The 27,588-nt window shown below is 39.9% G+C and overlaps 1 protein-coding gene and 2 non-coding genes across 3 annotated transcripts; 2 read left to right on the top strand and 1 right to left on the bottom strand.

Moving 5' to 3' along the window:
- Positions 1 to 1,045: 1,045 nt before the first annotated feature.
- On the bottom strand, positions 1,046 to 27,588 carry TBPL2 (TATA box binding protein like 2). Its single transcript, XM_010847772.1, has 7 exons — positions 27,541 to 27,588; positions 24,274 to 24,731; positions 23,332 to 23,419; positions 21,499 to 21,590; positions 19,160 to 19,327; positions 12,448 to 12,542; positions 1,046 to 1,122 (listed from the first exon to the last, which is right to left on the bottom strand). The coding sequence occupies exons 1-7, from the start codon at positions 27,586 to 27,588 to the stop codon at positions 1,046 to 1,048; spliced, it is 1,026 nt and encodes a 341-aa protein (XP_010846074.1).
- TRNAE-UUC lies at positions 13,216 to 13,288 on the top strand. The gene has a single exon. It is a non-coding gene; the product is annotated as a tRNA-Glu (tRNA).
- TRNAS-GCU lies at positions 26,069 to 26,150 on the top strand. Its single transcript has one exon. It is a non-coding gene; the product is annotated as a tRNA-Ser (tRNA).

Here is a 27,588-nt window from a genome sequence, read left to right as displayed (position 1 = left end):
TACCCCCAAATTCATAACTGCCTACACTAGGCTTAAAGTAATGTACGGTGACCAATTCACTGTACAGAATTGGTCTGAAGCAATTCAGAAACAAAACTGAACTCTCCCTCCCTACAAACGTTTCCTCATTTTGTTGTGTTCAGTCGCCCAGTCGTGTCCAACTCTTTGCGACCCCATGGACTGCAGGCCAGGCCTCCCTGTCCTCATTTTAGTGAAAGACAATCCCCGCCCACGTGGGAACAAGGTCCAAGACTCCTATTAGCCCATCCCCCTCCTTGTTAATCTCCACTTCTCCATCAAATGAGCATGATTCCCACAAGCTAATTGGGTTTTGAAGCTGAGCTCTTTGCTCCAGCCTCTTAAATCTTATTTGATCTATTTTAATACAATTACACAGGGTTATGAAGGTACAAAAAAAGCACAAAATCCCTAAACTGTTTTCAAAATAGACTTTATACTAAACCTGAATGGTTCCTGAAAGTTTAAGTTTTAGGGAGAGAAATACTTTTCTCTGATTATTTCAAACAAAAGGATATGTAATTATTTAATTTTTCTTAAAGTTTTCAGACTTTAAAGTTTCATTTGTATTCTGACAGGATCCATCACAGGCCTGTACCTACTGGCCGGGATCATCTACTCAATATTTAAAAAGGCAAAAAAAAAAAAAAGACAATAGACAATTTCTATCCTGTTTTATAGATATTTTAAATTTCTATATATTGTTATACATTTTTAGAGAACACATGTTCATGTACTACATCTTTAACAAGAACAAAGCATTAAATTTTAATGATGTTAGAATATCATTCTAGCAAGGCCTTAACTCTTCAAATTCTGAAATCAGGTTACTTTTTCCATTTTAAAAATAACATACAATAGTCATTTCGAAAAAAAGTGTTATTTCTTAGGCATGGTTACTTATACAGAATCACACTTTAATAATTAAAGTCAAAATGTGCATGGAACATCTACAGTCTAGCTGTTTCTGTTGCTGGGCTTATGCATATATTCAAACCAATATACTGTGAGATGTTGAATGATATATTCAGGCTTTTTTAAAACCCTTTAGAATAGGATAGATGTTTTCAAATGCTTCATAGATGTCAGAACGTTTTTTGGCACCTATAAAGAAATCCAAGTTTACATAATCTTTAATATAAAAGCAATGCTAAAATTTTAAGACTAAAATTTCATTGTCACTTCCAATTACTTTTAATACTTTAGGTGTACCTGAGAAGTACTTTATTCCTGGTAAAGATAAAAGAATTTGGTGACTACAGTCATATTCCCACAAAAACATACCCTAGAGCAGATTTTTCTAGTATTTCTGTAATGTGGGCACATCAGTATGTCTTTAGCCTCCTAGGGCACAGTATGAAATATGGAATGTTATCTCTTGGTGTGCCATGGACATGACCACAGAACATGACCTTCGTCAGCAGCTGTGGGCACTTAGCTACCAGCGAAAGGGACTTCCTTTGATCTACTCAGCCTTAGTTAACATCCTTATTCCCTAATATTGACTAACAGAGTGAGACAAATTGGAACTGTTCTAAAGTTTTAAATTTTAATTTGGGAAGGGATTATTAGAGGGAAAGACTCTACCATTGTTACCCTTAGAGTTAAATTTCAGGAGGTCTTTGATTACAACTGCTCTAGGGGTTAAAATGGATAAAAATATGATTTAGACACACCACCCACCCTTGAGCGAGATTATCAGTCAGCCCTACTAACTACCTTTCGCTTTCAATGCTACGCAGGCATGTTATGTTAAGGGTTAAGGACAGGTAGTACTTATGTGGAACTGTCAGTCCATCAGGGAACTATTATCTGATACTGGGCAGGAGACAAGGAGATTAATGAAAAGCATATTAAAAACTGTTAACATGAAGAAAAATGGAAAATAGTTTTTAAGTTGATAAAGACTTGTTCTTGGGAGCTATAAACTTAGCTGGGAGAAAGGCTAAGACAGCAGAAATAATGTGTGAGACGTAGTTATCTGGTTTAAGGATGGGACGAATGAGAGGGAATTCCCAAAAGGAGAATCAAGAGATTTGAGAAGTAGGTAGAAATCAGGATTCAGAACCTAGGATGAGCTAGAACAATTTAAAAAGTGGAAAATGGCAAGTGTTGGCAAAGAGACTGAGAAACTGGAAGCCTCATACGTTGCTGGTAGAAACATAAAATGGTTCAGCTACTATGGAAAATAGTTTAGCAGTTCCTCAAAGCTGCTAAAAGAAGAATTACCACATGACACAGCAATTTCACTCCTGGGTACCTGGGAATATACTCCCCAAATTGAAAATAAGTACTCAGACAAATAATATGCATGTAGCTGCATATTCATTGCTGACAATGGAGTATTATTCCACCACAAAAAGGAATAAAGTGCTGATACATAGTACAATGAAGACGAACCTCAAAAACATTATGTTAAAAGAAGTCAGACATGAAAGGTCACATATTATATGATTCCATTTATATGAAATCTCCAGAATAAGTAAATCCAGAGACTGGAGACTGGCGGTTGCCAGGGTTAGGGTAGGGAAGAAAGGGGAGAAAACCACCTATGACATAGGACTTTGGAATAGTGGAAATCTTTTGGCACTAGAGTTGGTGGTTGCACAACATTTTGAATGAATTAATTGTCCCTCAATTTTTCATTTAAATGGTTATATTTGCGCTATTTGCATTTTATCTCAATCAATTAAAAAAAGTTTAAGAATCAAAAATGAAGTACTTATTAGCTTAATATGGTGGTGGGGCGGGGAGCAGTATGCAAGGGCAAAAGTTACTCATTCACTGCCAAAGAGCCTCTACCCTCAAAGATGTCTGGTAGAGAGGCAGGAGGGTCAATCATTGAATGGTCAACAGAAACTCGGTACGTTTGAGGTAGCAAAAGTCCCCTAAGTCTCAGCAAATTTTAATTATAGTGCTAAAATTTTAGTTTCTAAAGAGACTGGTTTTGTAGAAGCCAAACTGTTAGTTTGGGAAAAAGTAAGACATCACTATAAAAAGACTCTGCGTCTCGTTTAATGGACTTTTTCAGGTTCTGGATACATTTGAATAGAACAGCCTTAATTGGGAGACAGTGAAGTAGGAAGATCCCCTCGAGGAGGGCATGGCAACCCACTCCAATATTCTTGCCTGGAGAATCCCCATGGACGGAAGAGCCTGGCGGGCTATGTCCACGGGGTCACAAAAAGTGGGACGTGACTGAGTGGCTAAACACAGCACACCACAGAAGCACAGTAGGTATAGCAGGCACAGATACACCTTCACCCAATGCCCCCTCCCCAAAACTAAAGTTCTTTTTTTTGGCAACTAAGTTTCTTTTTATATCTGAGTAACAGATATCCAGGTCCAGCATTTTGGGTAACCATGCACTTCAGTTTTTTCATAACACTTAAAAATAATACCTAGGGACTTCCCTGCTGGCCCAGTGGTTAAGACTCCAAGCTCCCAATGCAGGGGGCACAGGTTCAATCCCTGGTAAGGGAACTAGGATCCCACATGCTTCATGGGGCAGCCAAAAATTTTTTTTAGAAATAGCAAGAGCTTTACATTCAAGCCCAAAATAGTATAGCGTTCTGGTATCCCCTAGAGAGTACAAAACACCCATTGCCCAAGAGGGAACAGACACTGAGAGTGATCATTTTTTTATATCATAGAAAAACAACTTTGGACACAAAAAGGCTTTAGGAAAATTGTCTAGCGCAATTTTTAAAATTTATTGTGTGGGAAAGCAAGGCCCACGAAGTTGAAGATGCCCTGAATCGTGAGTATCAACTTTGAGAGAAGACTTCATGTATCTGCGTTCCTTCCTTTCCATGGAAGGTGAGCAAACAAACATCGCCAGAAATTGTAAATCCCAATGAGGGAACCTGGTCAATTCAGTGAAATATTTCCTCACTGAAATATTACCATAAAAATTTTGAGGAAACCTAAATTGGCCCCACAGTCCTATTAATAATCAATCTATAATCAAACCTCTCAATTTGGAGCACCAGACTTCGATTATATGACCCTTCTCTTTTAAACGAAATCTACCAGATCTTTCCTTCAAATTTATGATGATCACCAATTTCCCTGGTAGCTCAACTAGTAAATAATCTGCCTGCAATGCAGGAATTCAGTTCAGTTCAGTTGCTCAGTTGTGTCTGACTCTTTGCAACTGCAGGATGCCAGGCTTCCCTGTCCATCACCGACTCCTGAAGCTTGCTCAAACTCATGTCCATTGAGTCAGTGATGCCTTCCGACCACTCATCCTCTGTTGTCCCCTTTTCCTCCTGCCTTCAATCTTTTCCAGCATCAGAGTCTTTTCCAATGAGTCAGTTCTTTGCATCAGGTGGCCAAAGTATTTGGAGCTTCAGCTTCAGCATCAGTCCTTCAATGAATATTCAGGACTGATTTCCTTTAGGATGGACTAGTTTGATCTCCTTGCAGTCCAAGGGACTCTCAAGAGTCTTCTCCAACGCCGCAGTTCAAAAGCACCAATTCTTCAGTGCTCAGCTTTCTTTATAGTCCAACTCTCACATCCATACATGACTACTGGAAAAACCATAGCTTTGACCAGACAGACCTTTGTCGGCAAAGTAATGTCTCTGCTTTTTAATATGTTGGTCATAGCTTTTCTTTCAAAGAACAAGTGTCATTTAATTTCATGACTGCAGTCTCCGTCTGCAGTGATTTTGGAGCCCCCCTAAAATAGTCTTCACTGTTTCCATTGTTTCCCCATCTATTTGCCATGAAGTGATGGGACCAGATGCCAAGGTTTTAGTTTTCTGAATGTTGAGTTTTAAGTCAACTTTTTCACTCTTCTCTTTTACTTTCATCTTCAACTCTTCTTCTTTTTCTATCACAAGTGTTGTGTCACCTGATTATCTGAGGTTATTGATATTTCTCCTGGAAGTCTTGATTCCAGCTTGTGCTTCATCCAGCCCAGCATTTCGCATGGTGTACTCTGCATATAAGTTAAATAAGCAGGGTGACAAGATACAACATTGATGTGCTCCTTTCCCAATTTGGAACCAGTCTGTTGTTCCATGTCCAGTTCTGTTTCTTCTTGACCGAATACAGATTTCTCAGGAGGCAGGCAAGGTGGTCTGGTATTCCCATCTCTTGAAGAATTTTCCATAGTTGTTGTGATCCACACAGTCAAAGGTTTTGGTGTAGTCAAAAAGCAGAGGTAGATGTTTTTCTGGAACTCTCTTGCTTTCTTGATGATCCAGTGGATGTTGGCAATTTGATCTCTCATTCCTCTTTCTAAATCCAGCTTGAACATCTGGAAGTTTATGGTTCACATACTGTTGAAGCCTGGGTTGGAGAATTTTGAGCATTACTTTGCTAGTGTGTGAGATGAGTGCAATTGTGTGGTAGTTCGAACATTTTTGGCATTGCCTTTCTTTGGGATTGGAATGAAAACTGACCTTTTCCAGTCCCATGGCCACTGCTGAGTTTTCCAAATTTGCTGACATATTCAGTGCAGCACTTTCACAGCATCTTTTAGGGTTTGAGATAGCTCAACTGGAATTCCATCACCTCCACTAGCTTTGTTTATAGTGATTCTTCCTAAGGCCCACTGGACTTCGAATTCCAGGATGTCTGGCTCTAGGTGGGTGATCCCACCATTGTGGTTATCTGGGTCATGAAGATCTTTTTTGTATAGTTCTTCTGTGTATTCTTGCCCCCTCTTCTTAATATCTTCTGCTTCTGTTAGATCCATACCATTTCTGTCCTTTATTGTGCTCATCTTTGCATGAAATGTTCCCTTGGTATCCCTAATTTTCTTGAAGAGATCTCTAGTCTTTCCCATTCTATTGTTTTCCTCTATTTCTTTGCACTGATCACTGAGGAAGGCTTTCTTATCTCTCCTTGCTATTCTTTGGAACTGCATTCAAATGGGTATATCTTTCCTTTTCTCCTTGTCTTTCACTTCTCTTCTTTTTTCAGCTATTTCTAAAGACTTGTCAGACAACAATTTTGCCTTTTTGCATTTCTTTTTCTTGAGGATGGTCTTGATCACTGCCTCCTGTACAATGTCATGAACCTCTGTCCATAGTTCTTTAGGCACTCTGTCTATCAGATATAATCCCTTGAATCTATTTGTCACTTCCATTGTATAATCATAAGGGATTTCATTTAGGTCATACTTGAATGGTCTAGTGGTTTTCCCTACTTTCTTCAATTTCAGTCTGAATTTGGCAATAAGGAGTTCATGATCTGAGTCAGCTCCTCCTCTTGTTTTTGCCAACTGTGTAGAGCTTCTCCATCTTTGGCTGCAAAGAATATAATCAGTCTGATTTCAGTGTTGACCATCTGGTGATGTCCATGTGTAGAATCTTCTCTTGTGTTGTTGGAAGAGGGTGTTTGCTATGACCAGTGTGTTCTCTTGGCAAAACTCTGTTAGCCTTCGCCCTGCTTCATTTTGTACTTCAAGGCCAAATTTGCCTGTATCTCTTGACTTCCTACTTTTGCATTCCAGTCCCCTATGATGAAAAGGACAACTCTTTTGGGTATTAGTTCTAGAAGGTCTTGTAGGTCTTCATAGAACCATTCAACTTCAGCTTCTTCAGTGTTACTGGTTGGGGCATAGACTTGGATTACTGGGATATTGAATGGTTTGCCTTGGAAATGAACGGAGATCATTCTATCGTTTTTGAGCTTGCACCCAAGAACTGCATTTCGGACTCTTTTGTTGACTATGAAGGCTACTTCATTTCTTCTAAGGGATTCTTGCCCACAGTAGTAGATATAATGGTCATCTGAGTTAAATTTTCCCGTTCCAGTCCATTTTAGTTCACTGATTCCTAAAATGTTGATGTTCACTCTTGCCATCTTCTGTTTGACCATTTCCAATTTACCTTGATTCATGGACCTAACATTCCAGGTTCCTATGCAATATTGTTTTTTACAGCATCGGACTTTACTTCCATCTCCTGCAATGAAGGAGACCCTGCTTTTATTCCTGGGTCGGGAAGATCCCCTGGAGAAGGAACGGCTACCCACTCCAGTATTCCTGGACTTCCCTGGTGGCTCACGACAGTAAAGAATTCACCTGCAATGTGGGATACCTGGGTTTGATCTCTGGGTTGGGAAGATCCCCTAGAGAAGGGAACAGCTACCTACTCCAGTGTTCTTGCCTAGAGAATTCTATGGACAGAGGAGCCTGGCAGGCTACAGTCCATGGGGTTGGAAAGAGTCAGACACAACTGAGCAAGTTTCACTTTCACCAGATCATTCCTTCAAGTTATGATGACACCAATTTGGGGGATAAACACCTTTGCTAACTGTGGTAAATGAGGTAGAAATTCTGTGACTAGTGCACTGAAGAAAGCGCTAGCTACTGGCTTGAGATCAAACCACATGGGCTCAAATGCAAGCCCTCCCACTAAGTTTGAAATCACAGGCAGATTGTTTAACTAACTTCTGAGCCTTTATTTCCTCACCTATAAACAAGGACAACAGTCTTCTCATAAGGTGACTACAAGGATTGCATGAACAAGTTTTTGCAAAAAGTCCTTTTCAGATGGTAACATTTGACAAGAGCTCAGTCATTTTTACTGTCCTAAAAGAATGTACTTCAGGATTAGGGATGCTGGGATGGCTGGTTCATGCATTCATGGCTTATCATTTGGTTCTGTGAGAATTGGTATCATGTAATTTGTCTGTCTCCTTCACCAGGGCTGGATTTTTGCTGGATAAAGAGTGTGTTGTATTTGCTTTCGCATCCTGAGCACCTAAAACAGTATATGTACCTCGTAGGCATCCAAAGTTTATTAAATATCTATCATCTAACAATAGAATTTGCAAACTCATCCATACCCCTTGCATACATGCATGCGTGCTAATTCGCTTCAGTCATGTCCGACTCTTTGTGACCCTATGAACTGTAGCCCACCAGGCTCCTCTGTCCAAGAAATTTCCAAGCAAGAACACTGGAGTGGGTTGTCATGTCCTCCACCAGGGGAATCTTCCCCACCCAGGGATGGAACCCATGTCTCTTATGTTTCCTGCATTGGCAGATGGATTCTTTACCACTAGCACCACCTGGGAAGCCCTCCCTACCTCTTAGCCAGCCCCAATATCTCTTCCCAGGACTACCTGGATTTTCTAACTCTATTCTTACACCAAGTCACAAGTACACATCTTATTTTCCCAAGGGATACCGTATGTGTATACACGTAAATGAAAGTCTTACAAATTGGGGAAAAAATAAACAGACTTTAACCTCTCAAGGTATACATTTTGCAGTATATACTGAGTCGCTCTTAGTGGTAAATTACCAGCAATGATCAACAGGGATATCCTGTTCTCTGTCTGGCTCACTCACTATTAAATCTTGCCATTTTTATGGTGTCCTCCGACCCACTCATTTCCAAGAACCACTGACACCCAGCTGATTGAGGGTGACCCTCCCTAACAAAGACCCAGCTTCTGCATCCTTTATGCCAGAAGGAAATAAGTATAAAAAGCATTTTACTAAAGCCTCTTTAAACTTCATATTCCTATCATCTGGGCAAGGCATGAGAGCAACAATTCATCTTTTTCAGTGCTGGGGAAAACTCAAGAAGAGCGGGCTTTCACAGAGGTAATAACAGCTAACGTCTATACTGTGTTTACAGCAGGTAGTTTCTATGGGCCCCTGCCTTTTACATATGTAGAAATCAAGGTGGAGCACAAACTCACCCAAGGTCAACATAGCCAAGAGATGGTAAAGCTTGGATTAAAACTAGATGACTGGCTTCCAGAGCTTAGCCTCTTAGCCACCACACCTGCTGCCTCTCACCACTAACAGTATTTGCCATTCCTTAGGTGACAAGGAGTATTAGGAGGAAAGTGTCCAAAAGGCCACACAGGTGTTTTTATAGACATCTAAAGAGCTCAGGGATAGTGTACGTACATGAAGATGGTGGTCTGAGGCCAGGCATGTGCAGCATGAACAGCTGTTCGACATTGTTAATGTTACTTAAGCTCTCCATTGTCCTCATTTTACAGGTGAGGAGACTGAGATATTAAGCACAACCTCACAGAATTAACTGTTGTTGTCTGGTCATTAAATCACGTCTGACTCTTGCAGCCGCATGGACTGTAGCCCGCCAGGCACCTCTGTTCATGGGACTTCACGGGCAAGAATATGGAGTGGGTTGCCATTTCCTTCTCCTGGGTATCTTCCCATCCCTGGGATTGAACTTCCATCCCCTGCATTGTAGGCGAATTCTTTACCACTGAGCCTCCAGGGAAACCAAGAGAGTTAACTAGAACCCATATAAAAGCCCTTACTTATCATAACGCCTGGTATATGAGTACCTAACATGTCTTTATTATGTCTCATCTTGGAAGTGAAAATTGACATATATGCTGTCACTGTATATTGTTCCAGCAGATCCTAGCTAGACTATTCATTTTACTGTGGTCTGAGAAAAAGCATGGGTCCTAAATGTCATATTAGCTGTAGAAAAGCAGCACAGACCAGAAGAAGTTGTGTTAAGGTCCCTTTGCTGTTTGCTCTCTGGGACCATGATGAAGGACAAAGTAGGAAAGTAGGTCCTCTTTGTTCTCGGCTCATTTAACTATTCATTCATTCAGTTGTAGCTTTGGACGTGCTGACTGCAGCTTTGGCACCTCAAGGGAGTAAGACAATTTTACAATTAGCTATGCCTGTTCTTTGAGCTGAACGCATTGACAAATTTTCAGGGAAGGGTATTGTATGGTCTTCAGTACCCTGAGTTGACATTCCTTTACTTTTGTAACTTGAAACTCCTAGCAAATGTGCACATGAAAGTATATCTTTTTCCTTTTTATTTGGGATAACTAAGAAAGTTGGTCTGAATTATGGATATTTAAAGAAACTTGTTCTTGCATACCTATAATAGGAACTTAGCCTGTACTTGGCAATTTGTACTTGTAAATAAGACAGTTTCCTAATGATACATAACACATAGATGAAAGCATCCATCCAAAGATCTTAAAATTTTTTTTTCCCTGGAGGAGGGCATATATTTGCCTGCAGTATCTACACTATTCAATGTACTTGGCAGGCTTTTTCCCCTTTCTCCAGGACATATAGAGGGAAACTAGATCTTCCCAACCCAGGGATCAAACCCAGGTCTCCCGCATTGCGGGCAGATGCTTTAACCTCTGAGCCACCAGGGAAGCCTGTTAATTACTAGGAGGTCTTAATTATTCTAGACACTAAACTGGTTGCATCTGAACAATTGTTGCATTGTTGTATTCAAAAGGTTCTTGAATTCTAAACAAGCTCTCCCAATTTTGAAGATACATTATTTCTGAAAGAAAAACTGTAACACTTACTGGGCATTCTCAAGATTTAGTAACAGACACTCCATGTTTTTGGATGCTGAGTGATAACTTTATCGATGTTTCTCAAATTAATTCAGCTAATGCAGAAATCTCATTTGGCTTTAGATGGGGCAAGATATTATTAAATTTTAAAGTTTATTTGGAAGAATAAATATTTGAGGGGAGCTAATCAAAGAGAAGCAATGACAGGAAACTGGCCTATCAGATATAGAGCTCACTAGGATTAACACACATTCATAACCACAATGTAGTAAAAATACAGTAGGATTATCATAGTATAATTCAGGAGCAAAGGTGGAACTGGAGACCAGACCCATATTTTAAAATAAAGGCCAAAAAAGAAGTCATCAGATATTAATAATGAAGGATATGTAGTTTTAGGTTGTCTGGCCAGCTATTTGGGGGTGGGAAATAGTTAATTTGGCTCGTGCCATAAAAACTGGGTATTTATCCTGGTCCCAGAGAGTAAAATGTGTAAAAAGTCAGACAAAATAAGGCAAAACCAGCAAACTTCAGTAGAATGGTGTGGAAAAGAGCCTCAACCATTTACCTCAAGAATTAAAAAAACTTTTACGTAAAAATAAGTGAAACTGGGAAAACTCACAAATAAAACGAAGAGTAATTATTTTCAATACTACGGTAAACTCACACAAACCCTTAGAGGGGGGAAAGTAGACAAAAAGCAGTAAGTTACATACACGCTATTTTAAAAAGATGAAATGCTGTTTACTATGCGGAAAAGCGATCAATTTCTATTTCTGATTACCAGTGAGATCCCTTTCACTTACACAGTTAGAGTTTTTTTCTGTAAATTATTGTTTTGAATGTTGCTGAGAGTTTGTAAAAGATACTCAGATACATTCCTGGCAGCAATGTATGATATAGAAAAACTGCATTGTATAAACCTTTTCAAAACAATTTCATAAAATAATTTGTACTAGGAAGCTTTAAAGTGGTCTGTCTTTAGACAAATATTCCCCTTCTGAGCATAGGTCTTCCCTAGTGGCTCAGATGGAAAAGCGTCTGTCTGCAAAGCAGGAGACTCGGGTTCAATCCCTGAGTTGGGAAGATCCCGTGGACAAGGAAATGGCAGCCCACTCCAGTATTCTTGCCTGGAAAATCCCATGGACCCAGAGCCTGGTAGGCTACAGTCCATGGGGTCACAAAGAGTCGGACATGACTGAGTGACTTCACTTCTGAGCATTTACACTAATAAATGACTCTCTACACATAAAAATAGCCAAACTTTTGTCCCATTAATAAGCAGCAAACAAAGAAAAAGCATAACCTGACAATGGGAGAACCAGTCTGATGCAGGAACATGTTAGAACAGAGGTTGGGAAACTTAGGTCTGCTGGTCAAACCTAGTCTGCTACCTGATTCTGTATAGACTGTGAGCTAAGAATGATTTTTATACTGAAATGGTTGGGGGAAAAAAGAAGAAAATTACTTGATATGTGTAAATTAAGTGAATTACATTAAATTCACACTTTAGAGCCTTTTTATTTATGTGGTGTTCACAGTTACTTTCACAATAAAACAAGGCTCAGTTGTGACAGAGACTCTACTGCCCACAAAACCGAAAACATTTAGTATTTAGCTCTTTGCAGAAAAAAGATTTGTTGACCCCTTTGTAGGAACATTGTTCAGACATTGAAAGCCTTCATTAAGAATTTGTAACAGTGAGTTAAGCTACATATGTTATAATGGTTATTAAAATGATAGGATGTAAAGATGAGTATCCCTGGAGTAGGAAATAGCTTATAAACTTCAGTATTCTTGCCTGGAAAATTCCATGGACAGAGAAGCCTGGTGGGCTACAGTTCATGGAGTCAAAAAGAGTTGGACACAACTGAGCTACTGAACAGACACATAAACACATAACATATTCGTTTTAAATATATCAAAATGACATAAAACATGGAAAAAGTTATATTGTTTAACTTTAGGGACCAATGTATGATGTTATCTTTCATTTTGCTTTTCATTTTTTTCCCGGGTATTCTATAATACCAAGAATTGCTGTATGACAGTGAATAAAGTTATTTAAAAGGTAAAACAAAGCATAAGCAAAGCATACGCAAAGCTGTTGAATTTTAAGAAAGTCAGAATCTTAGAACTTACCTGTCAGCACAACTTTTCCAGATACAAAGATAAGCAACACAATTCGTGGTTTCACCATTCTATAAATAAGGCCAGGAAACAGTTCAGGTTCATAACTGTTAAGATATAAAAGAAAGAAGTTAAAAAATAGCACTATTCAACTACTTTCTCGTAATATTTGAGATCCAGCGCACAAAAGCAGTTTTCAAAAGCCATTTTACCAAAAACCTTTTGGCCATCTTGACAAAAGTAGTCTTGAGTGTCTTAGGTAATTTCTGTGGCAGTCAGTGACAGAATTCACTTTTAGTCATAATATTTTTCCAAGTGCAGACATCCTAAGCTTTTAGAAATTAAGGAAATTTAGAGCATCAGATTTAATATATTAAGATCTTCTTAGTTGAATGTTCTCTATTTTTCAAAAAAAGTCTATCAATAGCAATACATAAACACATTTTCAAAAATTTCCAAGTTCCACAATAATAAGCACATTGTGGATATATTTATAAAGTGCTACAGTTAACATTTTTAGCAGATAGAACCTAAAAACATTACTAGAATACTTTGGACAGATACTGTATACTAAATCATACCAAGTTTTACAAATTCAGAATTTGCTCCTATAAATAGTATCTCACTCCTTCCTAGAAAGGCTTGAGGAGCCTACAAAAAAGATGTCAGTAGTTAAGAGGATGTTGATGAAATAAAACTATTCTCAAAACAATGGCTAATGGGGATAGAAAAGAAAGAAAAAAATCTAGGAAATTGAACACTATAATATACATGGGGAATTCCCTAGTGGTCCAGTGGTTAGGACTCTGCACTTTCACTACTGAGGGCACAGGTTCAATTCCTGGTTGGGGAAATAAGATCCCTCAAGCCGTGTGGTGCAACAAAAAAAAAAAAAGTTTTTGCTCTTAAGGAGTGGATCCAGATCACACAGAAAAACTCCATTCCATTCTGAAATGGCTCTGACCTCTTACTGGCACCAGAAAGATGCATGACGGTGGTGGGTGTACCCATCTGAAGTATATGGAGGTCGTTATGTGTAGACATGTCTTCCTGGGACATCACTCTATTTTCCTGCAGAAAGCCTGTCAGGACTTCTGCCCACAAGCCACTTCTGGACACTGGGGAGACAATGATACTAGCTGGAGCCCTGAAAAACTTCTATAGGAACTATGAAGTTCGAGCCAAGAAAGTAAAGACTAAGGGCAGAGAAGAAATGTTTTCATTTGATTTTCCAACCAAATCTGAAGACACTAAAAGGGAAAAGAGCAAATAAAAGTCTTTGGTATGTAAATACCTGGAAATGTCCCTAACCTGGGAAAGGAAACACACATCCAGGTCCAGGAAGCACAGAGAGTTCCAAACAGCATCCACCCAAGGAGGACCACACCAGGACACATTGTAATTAAGATGGAAAAAATTAAAGATAAAGACAGACTATCAAAGGCAGCAAGGGAAAATCAACAAGTTACGTACAAGGGAACTATCGTAAGGCTATCACAGCTGACTTTTCAGCAGAAACCCTGAAGGCCAGAAGGGATTTGCACAATGTGTTCAAAATGATGAAAGGGAAAAACCTACAACCAAGAATACACTACCAAGCAAGGCTGTCATTCAGATTTGATGGACAGAGCAAAAATTTTACAGACAAGCAAAAGCTGAGAAAGCAGCAGCACCAAACCAATGTTAAAGGGACCCCTCTACGTGAAAAAGAAAAAGCCACAACTAGAAATGTGAAAATTAGAGAAGGGAAAAGCTCAGGTAAAGGCCAACAACGCACAGGAAAGGTTGTAAATAACAAAGCTAGCAGGAAAACTAAAAGACAAAAGTAGTATTTTCCAGGCAAGAGTACTGGAGTGGGGTGCCATTGCCTTCTCCACAATAGGCAATTAGGGAATTCAAAAAAGAAAAAGAATGATATCAAAAACAGTAATCATGGAGGGGGGAGTAAATATTCAGGGTTCTTAAAATGGCTTTGAACTTAAGAGATCAACAACTTAATTATGTGTATACACACACACACACACAGACAGACTGCTATATATAAACTTCATTTATGGTAACCACAGACCAACAATCTAATAATACATACACACAAAGAGAAAGGACTTTCCTGGTGGTCCAGTGGCTGGGAATCTGCCTGCTAATGCAAGGAACACGGGTTTGATCCCTGGTCTGGGACGTTCCCACATGCCTCGAGCAAGTAAGCCCGTGTACCATGACTACTGAACTCGTGCCCTAGAACCCCTGCTCTGCAACAACAGAAGCCACGGCAATGAGAAAGCACGCACACTGCAACTAGAGAATAGCTTCTAGATCACCACAACTACATAAAGCCTGCACGTAGTAACGAAGACCCAGCACAGCTAGAAATAAAATTTGAAAAAAAGAGAGAAAGAAATCCAAACAGAACATTAAGGATAGTCATCAAATCAGAAGGGAAGAGAACAAAAGGAAGAAAGGAACAGAAAAGACCTACAAAAATAACCCCCAAGCAATTAACAAAATGGCAGTTAAGAACATGAAAGGGAAAGTGAAGTTGCTCAGTTGTGTCCGACCCTTTGCAACCCCATGGACTGTAACCTATCAGGCTCCTCCAACCATGGGATTTTCTAGGCAAGAATACTGGAGTGAGTTTCCAGTTCCTTCTCCAGGGGATTACCCTAATCCAGGGATCGAACCTGGATCTCCTGCATTGCAGGCAGATGCTTTACCATCTGAGCCACCAGGGAAGCTCCAGTAAGAACATACGTATCAATCGTTACCTTAAATCATAAATTGACTAGGGACTTTCTTGGTGGTTCAGTGGTTAAATATCTGTCTTGCAATGCAGGGGAAGAGGGTTCGATCTCCAGTCAGGGAACTAAGATCCTATATGCTGCAGAGCAATTAAACCAGTGAGCAGCAACTACTGAGGCCACATGGTAGGTACAACTAGAGAGTCCATGGGCTGCAGGAAAGATCCCAAGTGATGCAGAGAAGAGCCTGTGTGCCGCAACCAAGACCTGATGCAGTCAAATAAATAAATACATTCTAAAAAATTAAGAATAAAACTACCATATGATTCAGCAGTTCCACTCCTGGGTATATAGCCAAAGAAAATAAAAACATTCAGAAAGATACATACACCCTAAAGTTCACAGAAGCATTATTTACGATAGGCAAGATATGGCAACAATGTAAGTGTCCATCAACTGATGAATGGATAAAGATGATGTGATATATATACACAGTGGAATACTGCTGCTGCTGCTGCTGCTGCTAAATCGCTTCAGTCGTGTCCGACTCTGTGCGACCCCAGAGACGGCAGCCCACTAGGCTCCTCTGTCCCTGGGATTCTCCAGGCAAGAATACTGGAGTGGGTTGCCATTTCCTTCTCCAATGCATGAAAGTGCAAACTGAAAGTGAAATCTCTCAGTCGTGCCCGACTATTAGCAACCCCATGGACTGCAGCCTACCAGGCTCCTCTGTCCATGGGATTTTCCAGGCAAGAGTACTGGAGTGGGGTGCCATTGCCTTCTCCACAGTGGAATACCACCCAGCCACAAAAATGAATAAAATTTTGTTATTTGCAACAACATGTATGGACTTGGAGGGTATTATGCCAAGCGAAATAAGTCAAAGACAAATACTGTATGATGTCATTTATATGTGGAATCTAAAAAATACATCAAACTAGTGAATGTAACAAAAAAGAAACAGAATCAGAGATACAGAGAATGAACTATTGGTTACCAGTGGGGAGAGAGAGAAGGGAGAAGAAGGGATTGAGAGGTGCAAATTGCTATAATGTAAAAAGAAATAAGCTACATAGATATATTATACAGTACAGGGAATATAGCCAGTATTTTATAATAATAGTAAATTTATAATCTATAAAAAGTTGAATCACTATGTTGTACATCTGAAACTAATATTGTAAATCAACTGTACCTCAATAAAAAACAGATACATACATATATATACAAAAAAAGTCTTTGGTATGTAAATCATGGTGAACTGTTTTTGGCTTCAGAACCATGATTTTAAGGTACTAGCATGATGAACTCCCAACTAGAAATTTACTTCATTTTATTTACTCTCTACTTCATTTCAAAAGAAGGCTGAGACAGAAAGAAAAGAGGTTTTGGTTAGAGATGGAGAATATTTCATGAAGATTGAAAACAGCAAATAGCTGCCGATCTCTTGGACCAAACCAGCTCATTCAAATCTGTTTAAATGTCATTCCCTTAAGAAGTCTTCCTTATCTTCAGCCCTTCCCCAGTTACATTAAGTATCCTAATTGATGGTACCAAAACAAGTCTTCCTTATCTTCAGCCCTTCCCCAGTTACATTAAGTATCCTAATTGATGGTACCAAAACACGCCAAGAGGTATTCACCTTCACCATTATACCTTCATAGTTACATTTCATTATTGTCTTTGGTTTCTCTGTTTTCCCTTTTAAACAGTGGTTCCATAACGGCAGGGGCCCATGGCTGCATTGATTGCCACTAGCATCACAGCATCTACTACACAGTAGCCACCTAGATTCTACTCATCTAAGAAATATTTAAGATAACTTTGATTTATTGGATTGGCCAAAAATTTCATTTGGATTTTTCCATGAGATGGAACACACTTTTGGGCCAACCCAATAAAAACTGAATGGAAGGGGAAAAAATTGCTCAGGGAAAATGGAAAACAATTATGACATAGAAAGACTGATGGAGAAGCTGCCCAGTAACAAGTGAGATACGTATTATCAGATGCTGATATACATATTTGTAGAATCAGGGGAATTAAATGAACTTGAGGTTTTAACATAAAGCAAACTTGACTTGACAATTATAAGTGGTATGTTGCCATGGTTCCCCACAGGGCTACAGGCAATTAAAGGAAGTCTTCATTTTAAAGACATAAATCTGCTGAGAAAGAGGTTTTAATGCCCCAATGTCACAAATACACACACTGAAGTTGTAATCCATAAGATAAGGATGGAGGGCATTTTGGGGGAGGCAAAAATGAGACTAAAAAGAGGTATCGGTGAGAGTATCTGGCCAAATTTTTTAAAAAAGATGAATGAGATCATAAAACTGGCTTACGAGGAGGGGAAAACAGTGATGGACCCACTCCAAGTGACTAAAAGCAGTGCATCAGGTGAATTCTCATCTTGCCCTTCTGCAATTTCATTTTTCAGAGGTAGAAGTACTGACAAGGGGGCACTCCCACTCCAGATTTAAATCTGACCTACAAAGAAGACAATCTTGGTGAAAAAGAAATGAAATTTAGGGGGAACTGCACACATCATTTCAGAGCCCTAAAGGGCCAGAAAGGGGAATGCCAAGACTAATACAGACATGTACCTCAAAATTGGGCAGACATCTTTCACATGTTCATTAAAAACTGCCTCAGAGAAAGATAGACAGGAGGTCCAAGGTTGAGGATCTGGAAGATAGAGTATGTGTTCAGAGACTCTTAAAAATGAAGGTTTTACTATGAGTCTATGAGTCATTCCAAGATTGAAGGAAGAAAAGGACACATAAAGAGGCAATACATCTTGCATGGGGTGCTTCTCAGTGAACTCAAGGGGTACCTCATAGGCACTTAATAAACATATGCTGAAAAAATTGAGGCAGAGGAAAAAATGAAAAGACAATCAAGAGCAAGATATTGCTTAAAGAATATCATAAAAGCTAAATCTCAGAATGAACAAAATTTTTTTTGAAAGTTAGGGGAAAACAAGGCACTTTTTAACTTCTGTTTAGGTCATTTCTCAATGGAGAGTTAACAAACATTAAAGAAAACACAGCTCTATGATCCCTGTCTATTATTAAGCAGAATGATTGCATAAAGGCAAAGGGAAGGAAAAGCAGAGTGAAAGGACTTCAGTTCAAGTTAGATCACAAGAATTTAAGAGCATCTGTGATTCTAAGCCAGTTTAAGTGCCCTGGCCTAAGGGGTGGTGGGATTTAGTGTTAGTCAGTCACCCTCCATCACCATTCTCTGAGGGCCTGAACAGGCTGTGAGAAGCACAGAAGCAGCTGGAAGAGGAGCATTTGCTGTTGAGATGGGAAGTTTCGTTTTAAGAAGCCAAGCAGGCTAGAGATACTCCCCAAGAAATATGAATCCATGAAAGAAGCTGTGGTGGGGGCTACAGCCACACACAGCAAAAGAAAACCCTTGAACAAACTCCATAGGACAAAAGCTAGGTAGGACTGCCTTCATAAAGTATGCTACGGCCATTCTTTATCATTATAATATTATTTTAAAATCTTCTCTCCAGCTCTTTCTCCTCTCACTGGCTGTCAGCCCTTCCTACTTACCTAGTCTGTATCATACCCTTTCTCTTCCTGCCATTGCCACCACCCCCAGCCAGGTGTGACTTTTTTTTTAGAAATCTATACATTAGTGAGTCTCAATGTGTGGGCCTCTAGCCAGCTGTAATGGCATCACCTGTGAGCTTGTTAGAAAGGCAGAGTAAAGCAGAATCTCTGGGGACTGCAGCCCAGGCAGGAATGTGTGTTGATAAGCCGTCCAGGTGATCGCTATGCAATTTAGTTTTGAGAACCACCGTTTCAGAAGATTAGACACATATGGTAACCAATGAGGACTTAGGTATAGCAATTTAACCCTTTCACTTATTGTGGCTTAAAAAAATGTACACTTTCTCTGAAAGATAATATATAAGCAATCCAAATAGAATTTTAATATTTTGGTAAACTCAAAGTGAAGTTATACAATCATACCTACTGAACTGCTGATGGGTTAGCACCAAACCTTCCAGACTGATAGGAAATCTCACATCACAGCTTGCAACCATGTTCTGAATTGTAAAATCGAGGAATCTGGCAGGAAAGCCCAGCTTCTGCACCACACGGGCGTACTTCCTCGCTGCAAGTCGAGACTGCTCTTCGCTGGGGAGGGGCAAGATATTAAAGATGTCTTAATCACTGCGACTGCTGACAAGTTGGGCTATATTCAGACACTTCTCTGATTTATTTTTTTAGCATTTGTACCATGTTTACCCTTCACTGTATACAAGGAAGCTGCAGACTTTGAAGAGAAGGACCCACCTCCCCTACTACTGTCCCTAGCACCTAGAAAAGGCTTTGGTACAATGGACAGTTTTGGAATCATAAACAGATTTGTGTCTTCCTAGCCATCTTTTCGGAGAAGGCAATGGCACCCCACTCCAGTACTCTTGCCTGGAAAATCCCATGGACGGAGGAGCCTGGTAGGCTGCAGTCCATGGGGTCGAGAAGAGTTGTACACGACTGTGCAACTTCACTTCCACTTTTCATTTACATGCATTGGAGAAGGAAATGGCAACCCACTCCAGTGTTCTTGCCTGGAGAATCCCAGGGATGGGGGAGCCTGGTAGGCTGCCGTCTATGGGGTCGCACAGAGTCGGACACGACTGAAGCGACTTAGCAGTAGCAGCAGCTGCTCCCATTTTAAACAATGCTGAAATGTACATCTTTGCAGAGTTGTCCAAAAATGACTTCAAAATGGAGATTTCTAGATCAGAGGATACACAGATCAACAGAAGAGAAAGTCTGGAAACTTACCTGGACACAGGTAAAGAGCATGCAAAACAGGTGGGGGAGGAACAGATAAAATGGATTCTCTGATAAATGTATCAGGACACTGACTGGCCATTTGAAAATACTGAAATGAAATTCTAGACTCGCTGTGCCCAATATGGTGGCCACCAGTTACACTGGCTATTTAAATTTATATTAATTTTATTTATTTATTTTTTTTTATATTAATTTTAAAACAAAATAAAAAGTTCAATTTCTCTGTGGTATTAGCCATATTTCAAGTTCTCAGAAGCCACATGTGACAAGAGGCTACCACACTGGACAGCACAGGTACAGAACATTTCCTTCATCCAGAGAAGGCTCTGCTGCTGCTGCTGCTAAGTCGATTTAGTCATGTCCAACTCTGTGCGACCCCATAGACGGCAGCCCACCAGGCTCCCCCGTCCCTGGGATTCTCCAGGCAAGAACACTGGAGTGGGTTGCCATTGCCTTCTCCAATGCATGAAAGTGAAAAGTGAAAGTGAAGTCACTCAGTCATGTCCGATGAATCAAAACATTAATTTCTTCTCTTCAATACAAAGCAAGACTTAAAAGAAACAAGAAAAACATATGGAGGTCAATACTTACACATGGGGAATGCCTTCCTAAGCGTGAAGCCAAACACTGAAGCCATAAAGAGAAAGATTGGATAGACTAACCATACACACACAAAATTAAACTGTGTATAAAAAAAAAACAAAAAAATATTACTAACATTAATATGGGAGAAATACTTATAGTCCAAAATGGCAAAAATACTTAAATACAAAAAGATAAATATCTCCATAGAATATTGGGCAAAAGATACAGTAGACAGTTTATATCCTTATGAAAAGTTAGTCTCACTAGTAAATAAAAAGAAATGTAATTAAAACAATGTAACTTTTGCCAATAAATTTGGCAAATAGATAGAAGAATATTAACACTCAGTGTATATTGAAGAAAATTGGTACACCCTTTCAGGAGGACAATTTACTACTCATCTACTAACACCTAGAGGGAAGAGCAGCTCTCCTACTAGTTTTATGGCGAACAGACCTCCATCAGCACAGGGCTACCTCGGCATGAGATCCAGGAAAGAGAAGCCTTTTAAGAGATCCCTCCTGAGTGAATGCTCAAGCTAATGCTCAAGAAATGTCTAATTCCCCTCCTTTGAAAAGTTCTATCCATGTATCTGCCTGCAATGAGGAAAATACACAAGAACTACTTCCCCAGATTTATAACAGGCTTTACTACTATAGCTTTTCTTTTTTTCATTTTAAATATACCTTAGAAACAAGTTGTAATAGCCTAGTGAAGCCCCCTTCACTATGGGAGACTGTAAAGTGGGATATGTCAGTATTACGAGGCTGAATGTTTTTAACCCCTAACTTCTCATTTCATGAATTTAACTCTTCAAAGTATTTTGCATCTACTATGTGTTTTAGAATATTAATGCCATCCTTTCTTGTTTCACATACTGAATTGTTTGTCTGGTTTTGGAGGAGGGTGGCTCCTCTTACCTTTTGGCTCCTGTGCAGACCATTTTCCCAGAGCTAAATATGAGGGCTGTAGTCCTGGGCTCTCGGATCCTCATTATGACAGCGGCAAATCTCTAAAGACAGAAGCCAAAAGAACAATTAACCTTCACTAGGGGTTAACACCTGCTGAAGCTGAAACTCCAATACTTTGGCCACCTGATGCGAAGAACTGACTCATTGGAAAAAACTCTGATACTGGGAAAGATTGAAGAGAGGAGGAGAAGGGGTGACAGAGAATGAGATGGTTGGAAGGCATCACTGACTCGATGGACATGAGTTTGAATAAGCTCTGGGAGCTGGTGATGGACAGGGAAGCCTGGCATGCTGCAATCCATGGGGTTGCAAAGAGTCAGACATGACTGAGCAACTGAACTGAACTGAAGGGTTAGCACTATTCCAGTTGCAAGGGTGAGCTAGACATGAAAAGGGTTAAATAAATCGAAATTTAGTGGGAAACTAAAAAATGTCTGGGTCTATTCTCCTACCTTAAGGTTAACAAAATGATTGTGATTCTAAAATGTACATGATTCTAAAAGGTAAGAAGAATAATAGTAAAGCTAAAATTTGAGTATCTGTTAATGTTTCAGACTCTATGCTAAAAGCTTAACAGGTCTTATTGCATTTGAAGTGCCGACAGTAAAAAGAACCCCAAGTCAGAGCTACACACAACTGATCAAGGCCTATTAATGTTTTCCAGATGTTTACTAAAAAGGTGGCACTCTCACCTGATATTCCTTTTGTTAAATTCTTAAGACATCTGAAATGCCAAACCAGAATTTTTCCAGCTGTCAAGTCTAAGTATGGACAAATCCTATGCACCAAATTGAGAGGAGAGCTGAGGACGGTAGAGAATAAAATAGGCTCAAGATGTTGATTGCTCACTTGTGTAGTCAATCATAGCTACATCCTTAAAAATCCTGGCCCGTCACTGGGCTTCTGTCCTCATCATAGCTAGCAACACAAAAGATAAACAGGCAAGCTTTGTTTCACTAGGTAATATTCAGGTAATATTTAAATTCGGATGTCAACAGCACCACTACCACAACAGGAAAAACAAAGACTTTATCCATAAATAGTTGATGTTGGCAAGGTCCTCTGGGTTCTGACTAATATGGCCTTTCTCATCTAACTCCTTAAATCTCCACTACCCAAGACAGTGAACTTTTCCCCAGTAGGCACCAGGCCTTACTCGTCTTTGTACTAAGTAATTTAACTAATCATTAAATGTTAATTGAATGAACAAATCCTAGGTAAACAGACCACTGAAAATGGGATACCTGGCCTTGGAAAGACACAAAAAAGAATAGATTTTATTAAACTTTGATTTTAATAGATAAGATAGAATTTAATAAAATAGATTTTATTGAAGCTGGAATCATACACTTCAGTTTTGCACTTTATACAATTGAGATTTCCCAGGTAAGAGAAACTATAAGTGAAAAAATACATGTGTCAGCTAAATGGGAAAACAATTAGAAAAAATTATTTCCATGAGTATGATGACATTGTAAGAAAGTTAGCATTTCCATAATCAGGCTGAAAATAGCCACACTGAAAGGTTTTTCTGATTAACAAGAGAAACATCTTAATGTTTAGAACTGCTTAATAAGTATTCAACACAGAAAATGAAATTATTTTTATAAGTTCAAAACAGAGAATGAGGCAATTAAACTTTCAAATTGCCAGAAGTCTTCCACCAAACATTTTTTCTTTTTAAAAAATATTAACAAAGGAATGAGTCAATATCACGATCCTATGAAGGAAAGAACATCTAAATAGAACCTAATTATTGAAAAAATTACTGAGAAATCTTACCTTTGGGTTATATTCTGCGTTTTTTGCATGCAAAGCTATTTTCTTCAGATCCAATTTACAGGCCAGGTTTACAGTGGAAACTATGTTCCTAAAGAAATAAGTCAACCTAAGTTATACCAGATTTAAAAAGTAAAAAATAATTAAAACATATTTACTTCTTCATTTTATAGGTTTAGGTGCCTTCCTAGGGGGAGAATTATTCTAAATGTGAAATATATAGTTACACAGTCCTTAGTATATTGTAAAACTCCTAAAGGACTAAAATAGCTTTTTCTAAAATTTCATGACTGACTAAAATTAAGTTTTAGATCTTTTTCAAAATGCCTCAAAATAGAAAGCACAACATCAAATCAACTTGCAAATCAAATTCAGTTTTACATTTTTTTTATCCTTTGTGTTATTCCAACTCCAACCGCAATTTATAACAACGAAAGTGCTTTAGTGTAAACAATCAGAGAAGGCAATGGCACACCAGCACTCCTGCCTGGAAAATCCCATAGATGGAGGAGCCTGGTGGGCTGCAGTCCATGGGGTCTCAAAGAGTCGGACACGACTGAGTGACTTCACTTTCATGCATAGGAGAAGGAAATGGCAACCCACTACAGTGTTCTTGCCTGGAGAATCCCAGGGACGGGGGAGCCTGGTGGGCTGCCATGTATGGGGTTGCACAGAGTCAGACATGACTGAAGGATTTAGCAGTAGCAGCAGTGTAAACAATATAATCCTTCAGGAATATGTAGACTAACCCTCAACTCCTGCTTAGGAGATCAAGAGTTGGTGCTTCATTTTTCAGGTAAATAGTCTAAAACCAAGTCCACTAAGAGCTGATAAAACAAAGGATACTGAGATCTGAAATTTTCTTCCCTACACTATTATGATCCCATTCAAGAATACAAAATCTATACTCAGAAGCATTACTCATCTAAAACAACAGCAACTTACTGTAGTTGAGGCACAATTCCAGAACATTCTGAAATAGGGGCCATTGGTGTCATAGGAGTTATGGACGCCAGAGGCATGGAGTGTGGTTTCTCAGGAGAGGGCTGGGCTGAGTTACCATCAGCAGGGTGCAGATGTGAATGGGAACCTGACCCACTGCTGCTGTTTAAGGCCAGGCCAGCGTCCAGTTGGCTGGGTAAGGGCAACCTAATTTGCCGACTTTGAGTTTTACAGTTTTCTTCAACTTCATGCTTGCTCCTAATGACAGTCTGGTCTTTATTTTCTTGGGAGAGCTCATCTGGTAAGAAGCTAAGATCCACAGCTGAGAAACTGCCAGATGCTTCTGTGACTTCTTCAAGCTGGGGATTAAATGCAGTCTCTGGATTGGATGACGTAAGCATGTCCACATCATAAGGCACAGCTGGGCTCAGCAGGGGTGATCTGGATGGCGTAAGGGCATCCTAGGCCGTTCCCAAAACAGACAAAACACAACAGACAGAACATCATGTCACACCCAAAGGATGCCAACCTTGGCTGACAGGCAGTGTGTTCAGGAGGAGGCCGTTCAGATAGCTTATATTCACACCCTGCTCTTTCCAGAAAGGCTCCTTAAAGTTCTACTCTAGGGTTACAACACACTTCATGAAAACAGGAAAATGTATCTTAAAATACAGAAAAAGCATGTTTCATAAAATGTTTTTCTTTGGTTAGATTTGTAGTAAGTTGCTACTCTAAACCCACTTCTGTAATTCAGGTTAGTTGGCAATCACGCTGTAAATCTGTACTTTGAAAAGTACAGATTTTTCTGTACTCCCTAAGTTGATTATAAACTTTAGTTGACTTAAAGGTTTTTGGTGTTTTTTTTTTGAGTTTTAAAATCATATTTTTAAAACAAGAGTAGTAAGTGAAGGAAGCTGAGGATACAGCCTTGAGTGCTAATCAAGCCTCCACAAAGGACTCATCTTTATTCCTTCTAGTCAAAGGAGAGATAAGAAATCATTCCATTTATGTGCATGGGGGAAAGTTATTGAAATTTAAATGGAAAGACTAGTTTAAATCAATGTATTGTATTTCCAGCACAGGGACGGCTAATCAACTTCCATTATCATCAACCGAGGGAATGAGGTGTGCAACTGAGGGAAACAGCTAATATAAAACTCATGGCCTTTGTTATGGAAAAAAATTGTTGGTACATATTACCACCCACATCACCCAAGTTGCATGCCTGGATTCTATATTTGACCACTAGCTGGCAGGATAACCTCACTCATCAGAAGATCTTGCTTCTAATAATTGAACAGTCACGAATGCCTTGTGCTATGTCTTCTCCATGACAAACTTATCTCAGCTAATACGTCTGGCTAAAAGTGTGTGCTCAGTCGTGTCTGACTCTTTGCAACCCTATGGACTGTAGCCCGCCAGGCTCTTCTGTCCATAGAATTTTCCAGGCAAGAGTACTGGAGTGGGTTGCCATTTCCTACTCCAGGGGATCTTCCTGACCCGGAGATGGAACTCATATTCTTTACCAATGTGCCACATGGGAAGTATATATATATATATATATATCTCTGTGTGCTGTGTACTAAGTCACTTTAGTCGTGTCCGGCTCTGTGAGAACCACCAGACTCCTCTGTCCATGGGATTCTCCAGGCAAGGATACTGGAGTGGATTGACATGCCCTCCTCCAGGGGATCTTCTCAACCCAGTGATGGAACCTGGGGCTCCTGCATTACAGTCAGATTCTTTACCATCTGAGCCACCAGGGAAGCCCGTAATAAGTCTGGCTAGATCCTATTGGGACGAGGTGGCCGAGTGGTTAAGGCGATGGACTGCTAATCCATTGTGCTCTGCACACGTGGGTTCGAATCCCATCCTCGTCGGCCTGTGGCTTCTGTGGCCCGCTTTGCATTTTATGGGGCTTCCCTGATAGCTCAGTTGTAAAGAATCCTCCTGCAAAGCAGGAAACCCTGGTTCAATTCCTGGGTGAAGATCCGCCGGAGAAGGGATAGGCTACCCACTCCAGTATCCTGGCCTGGAGAATTCCATGGCCTGTATAGGCTATGGGGTCGCAAAGAGTCAGCAGGACTGAGCGACTTTCACTTTTACTCTTTCACTTTCGGATCCAACTGATGGTGCTGTTACCACAAGTCCAGCAGATGGCAGCGGTGACTAAATGTTAGACAAAAACACTTAGAAGAACGCAGTTATTCTCTTAAAATAAGATTTGACCTTATTTCATTTTGCATTATATTTTGCCCCTATCTCCCTCCACCCCTACCCCACAGGTGGGCCCTAGGGAAAGTGAGGTGGGGACAGCGGCCCAGACCCCTCTCCACTGTTTCCATGGCCTCTTCTGTTCTAGCCGGAAAAGATTCCATCAGCCAATTTACACTAAAGAACTAAGTCTGCAACATCGGTGACTCCCCTCCTTTTTCCAATTATGGCATTTTAGCAGAAGGCAAAACTCCCACCCAAAGAACTGAACTTCAACAAGGAATTTGAGGCAATGGCAACAAGATAAAAAGAGGGATGTTTTATGTCAGTGGAACCCTGAAAGCCTCCTGTCTGAGTTTATTTATAGGAACACACCTTAGAGAACAAGCTTACAGAGTATTCCCTAAGTATACAGAATATAGCCTTATACTTGAAGAAACTTTTTTGTTAAACTGTCTTTACAGAGCCATTAACTCATCTTTCACAGAATCTTCCCAGCTTGGGCTCTCCTTTGCAATGTTAAATACTGTGGGACTTCACTATTTCTACTTCACTGCTAATCACTGGTCTATTTAAGCACCCCCCAACCACCACCACCCCCTCTGTAAGTTGCTCTCTTGCTTTTTCACTTGTTCTTGACTCCGCCACATGCATGATCTTAATTTCCTTAGCACTGATGGAAACCCAGGCCCCTAAAATGGAAACTCAGAGTCTTAACCACTGGACCAACAGGGAAGTCCCTTTTTTTTCTTTTTGAGGACTCTTTCCTCTGTTTTCTACAGTTCTTAGATTAAAAAGCAAAACCTCAAAATGTAAGAATCAACAAACTGAAAGAAGCCTCAGGTGTCTCCAATTTGTATTCACACTGGACCAGCAACCTTTAGTAAGTTAATTCATCTTTCGAACCTTCTAGTTTTTCAACTGAAAGATGGGGATAATGAAGCCCACCTCCTACAGTCGCTAGAAGTTTTACTAGAGATAAAAGGAAGGCAGACTCCTGGGTACGCAGGACGTGGGCCCTGACTCTGGGACAGTGGCGGCGGCTTCCAGGCTCACCTGGGAGGAGCACTGGTCCAAGTAGAGCTCCAGGTATGTCTCCTCCAT

This window comes from Bison bison, unplaced genomic scaffold (genome assembly GCF_000754665.1).
Source record: "Bison bison bison isolate TAMUID 2011002044 unplaced genomic scaffold, Bison_UMD1.0 scf7180017864254, whole genome shotgun sequence".
NCBI lineage: Eukaryota > Metazoa > Chordata > Mammalia > Artiodactyla > Bovidae > Bison > Bison bison.
The sequence above is the reverse complement of the archived record's forward strand: the minus strand, read 5'-3'. Positions and strand labels throughout refer to the sequence as shown.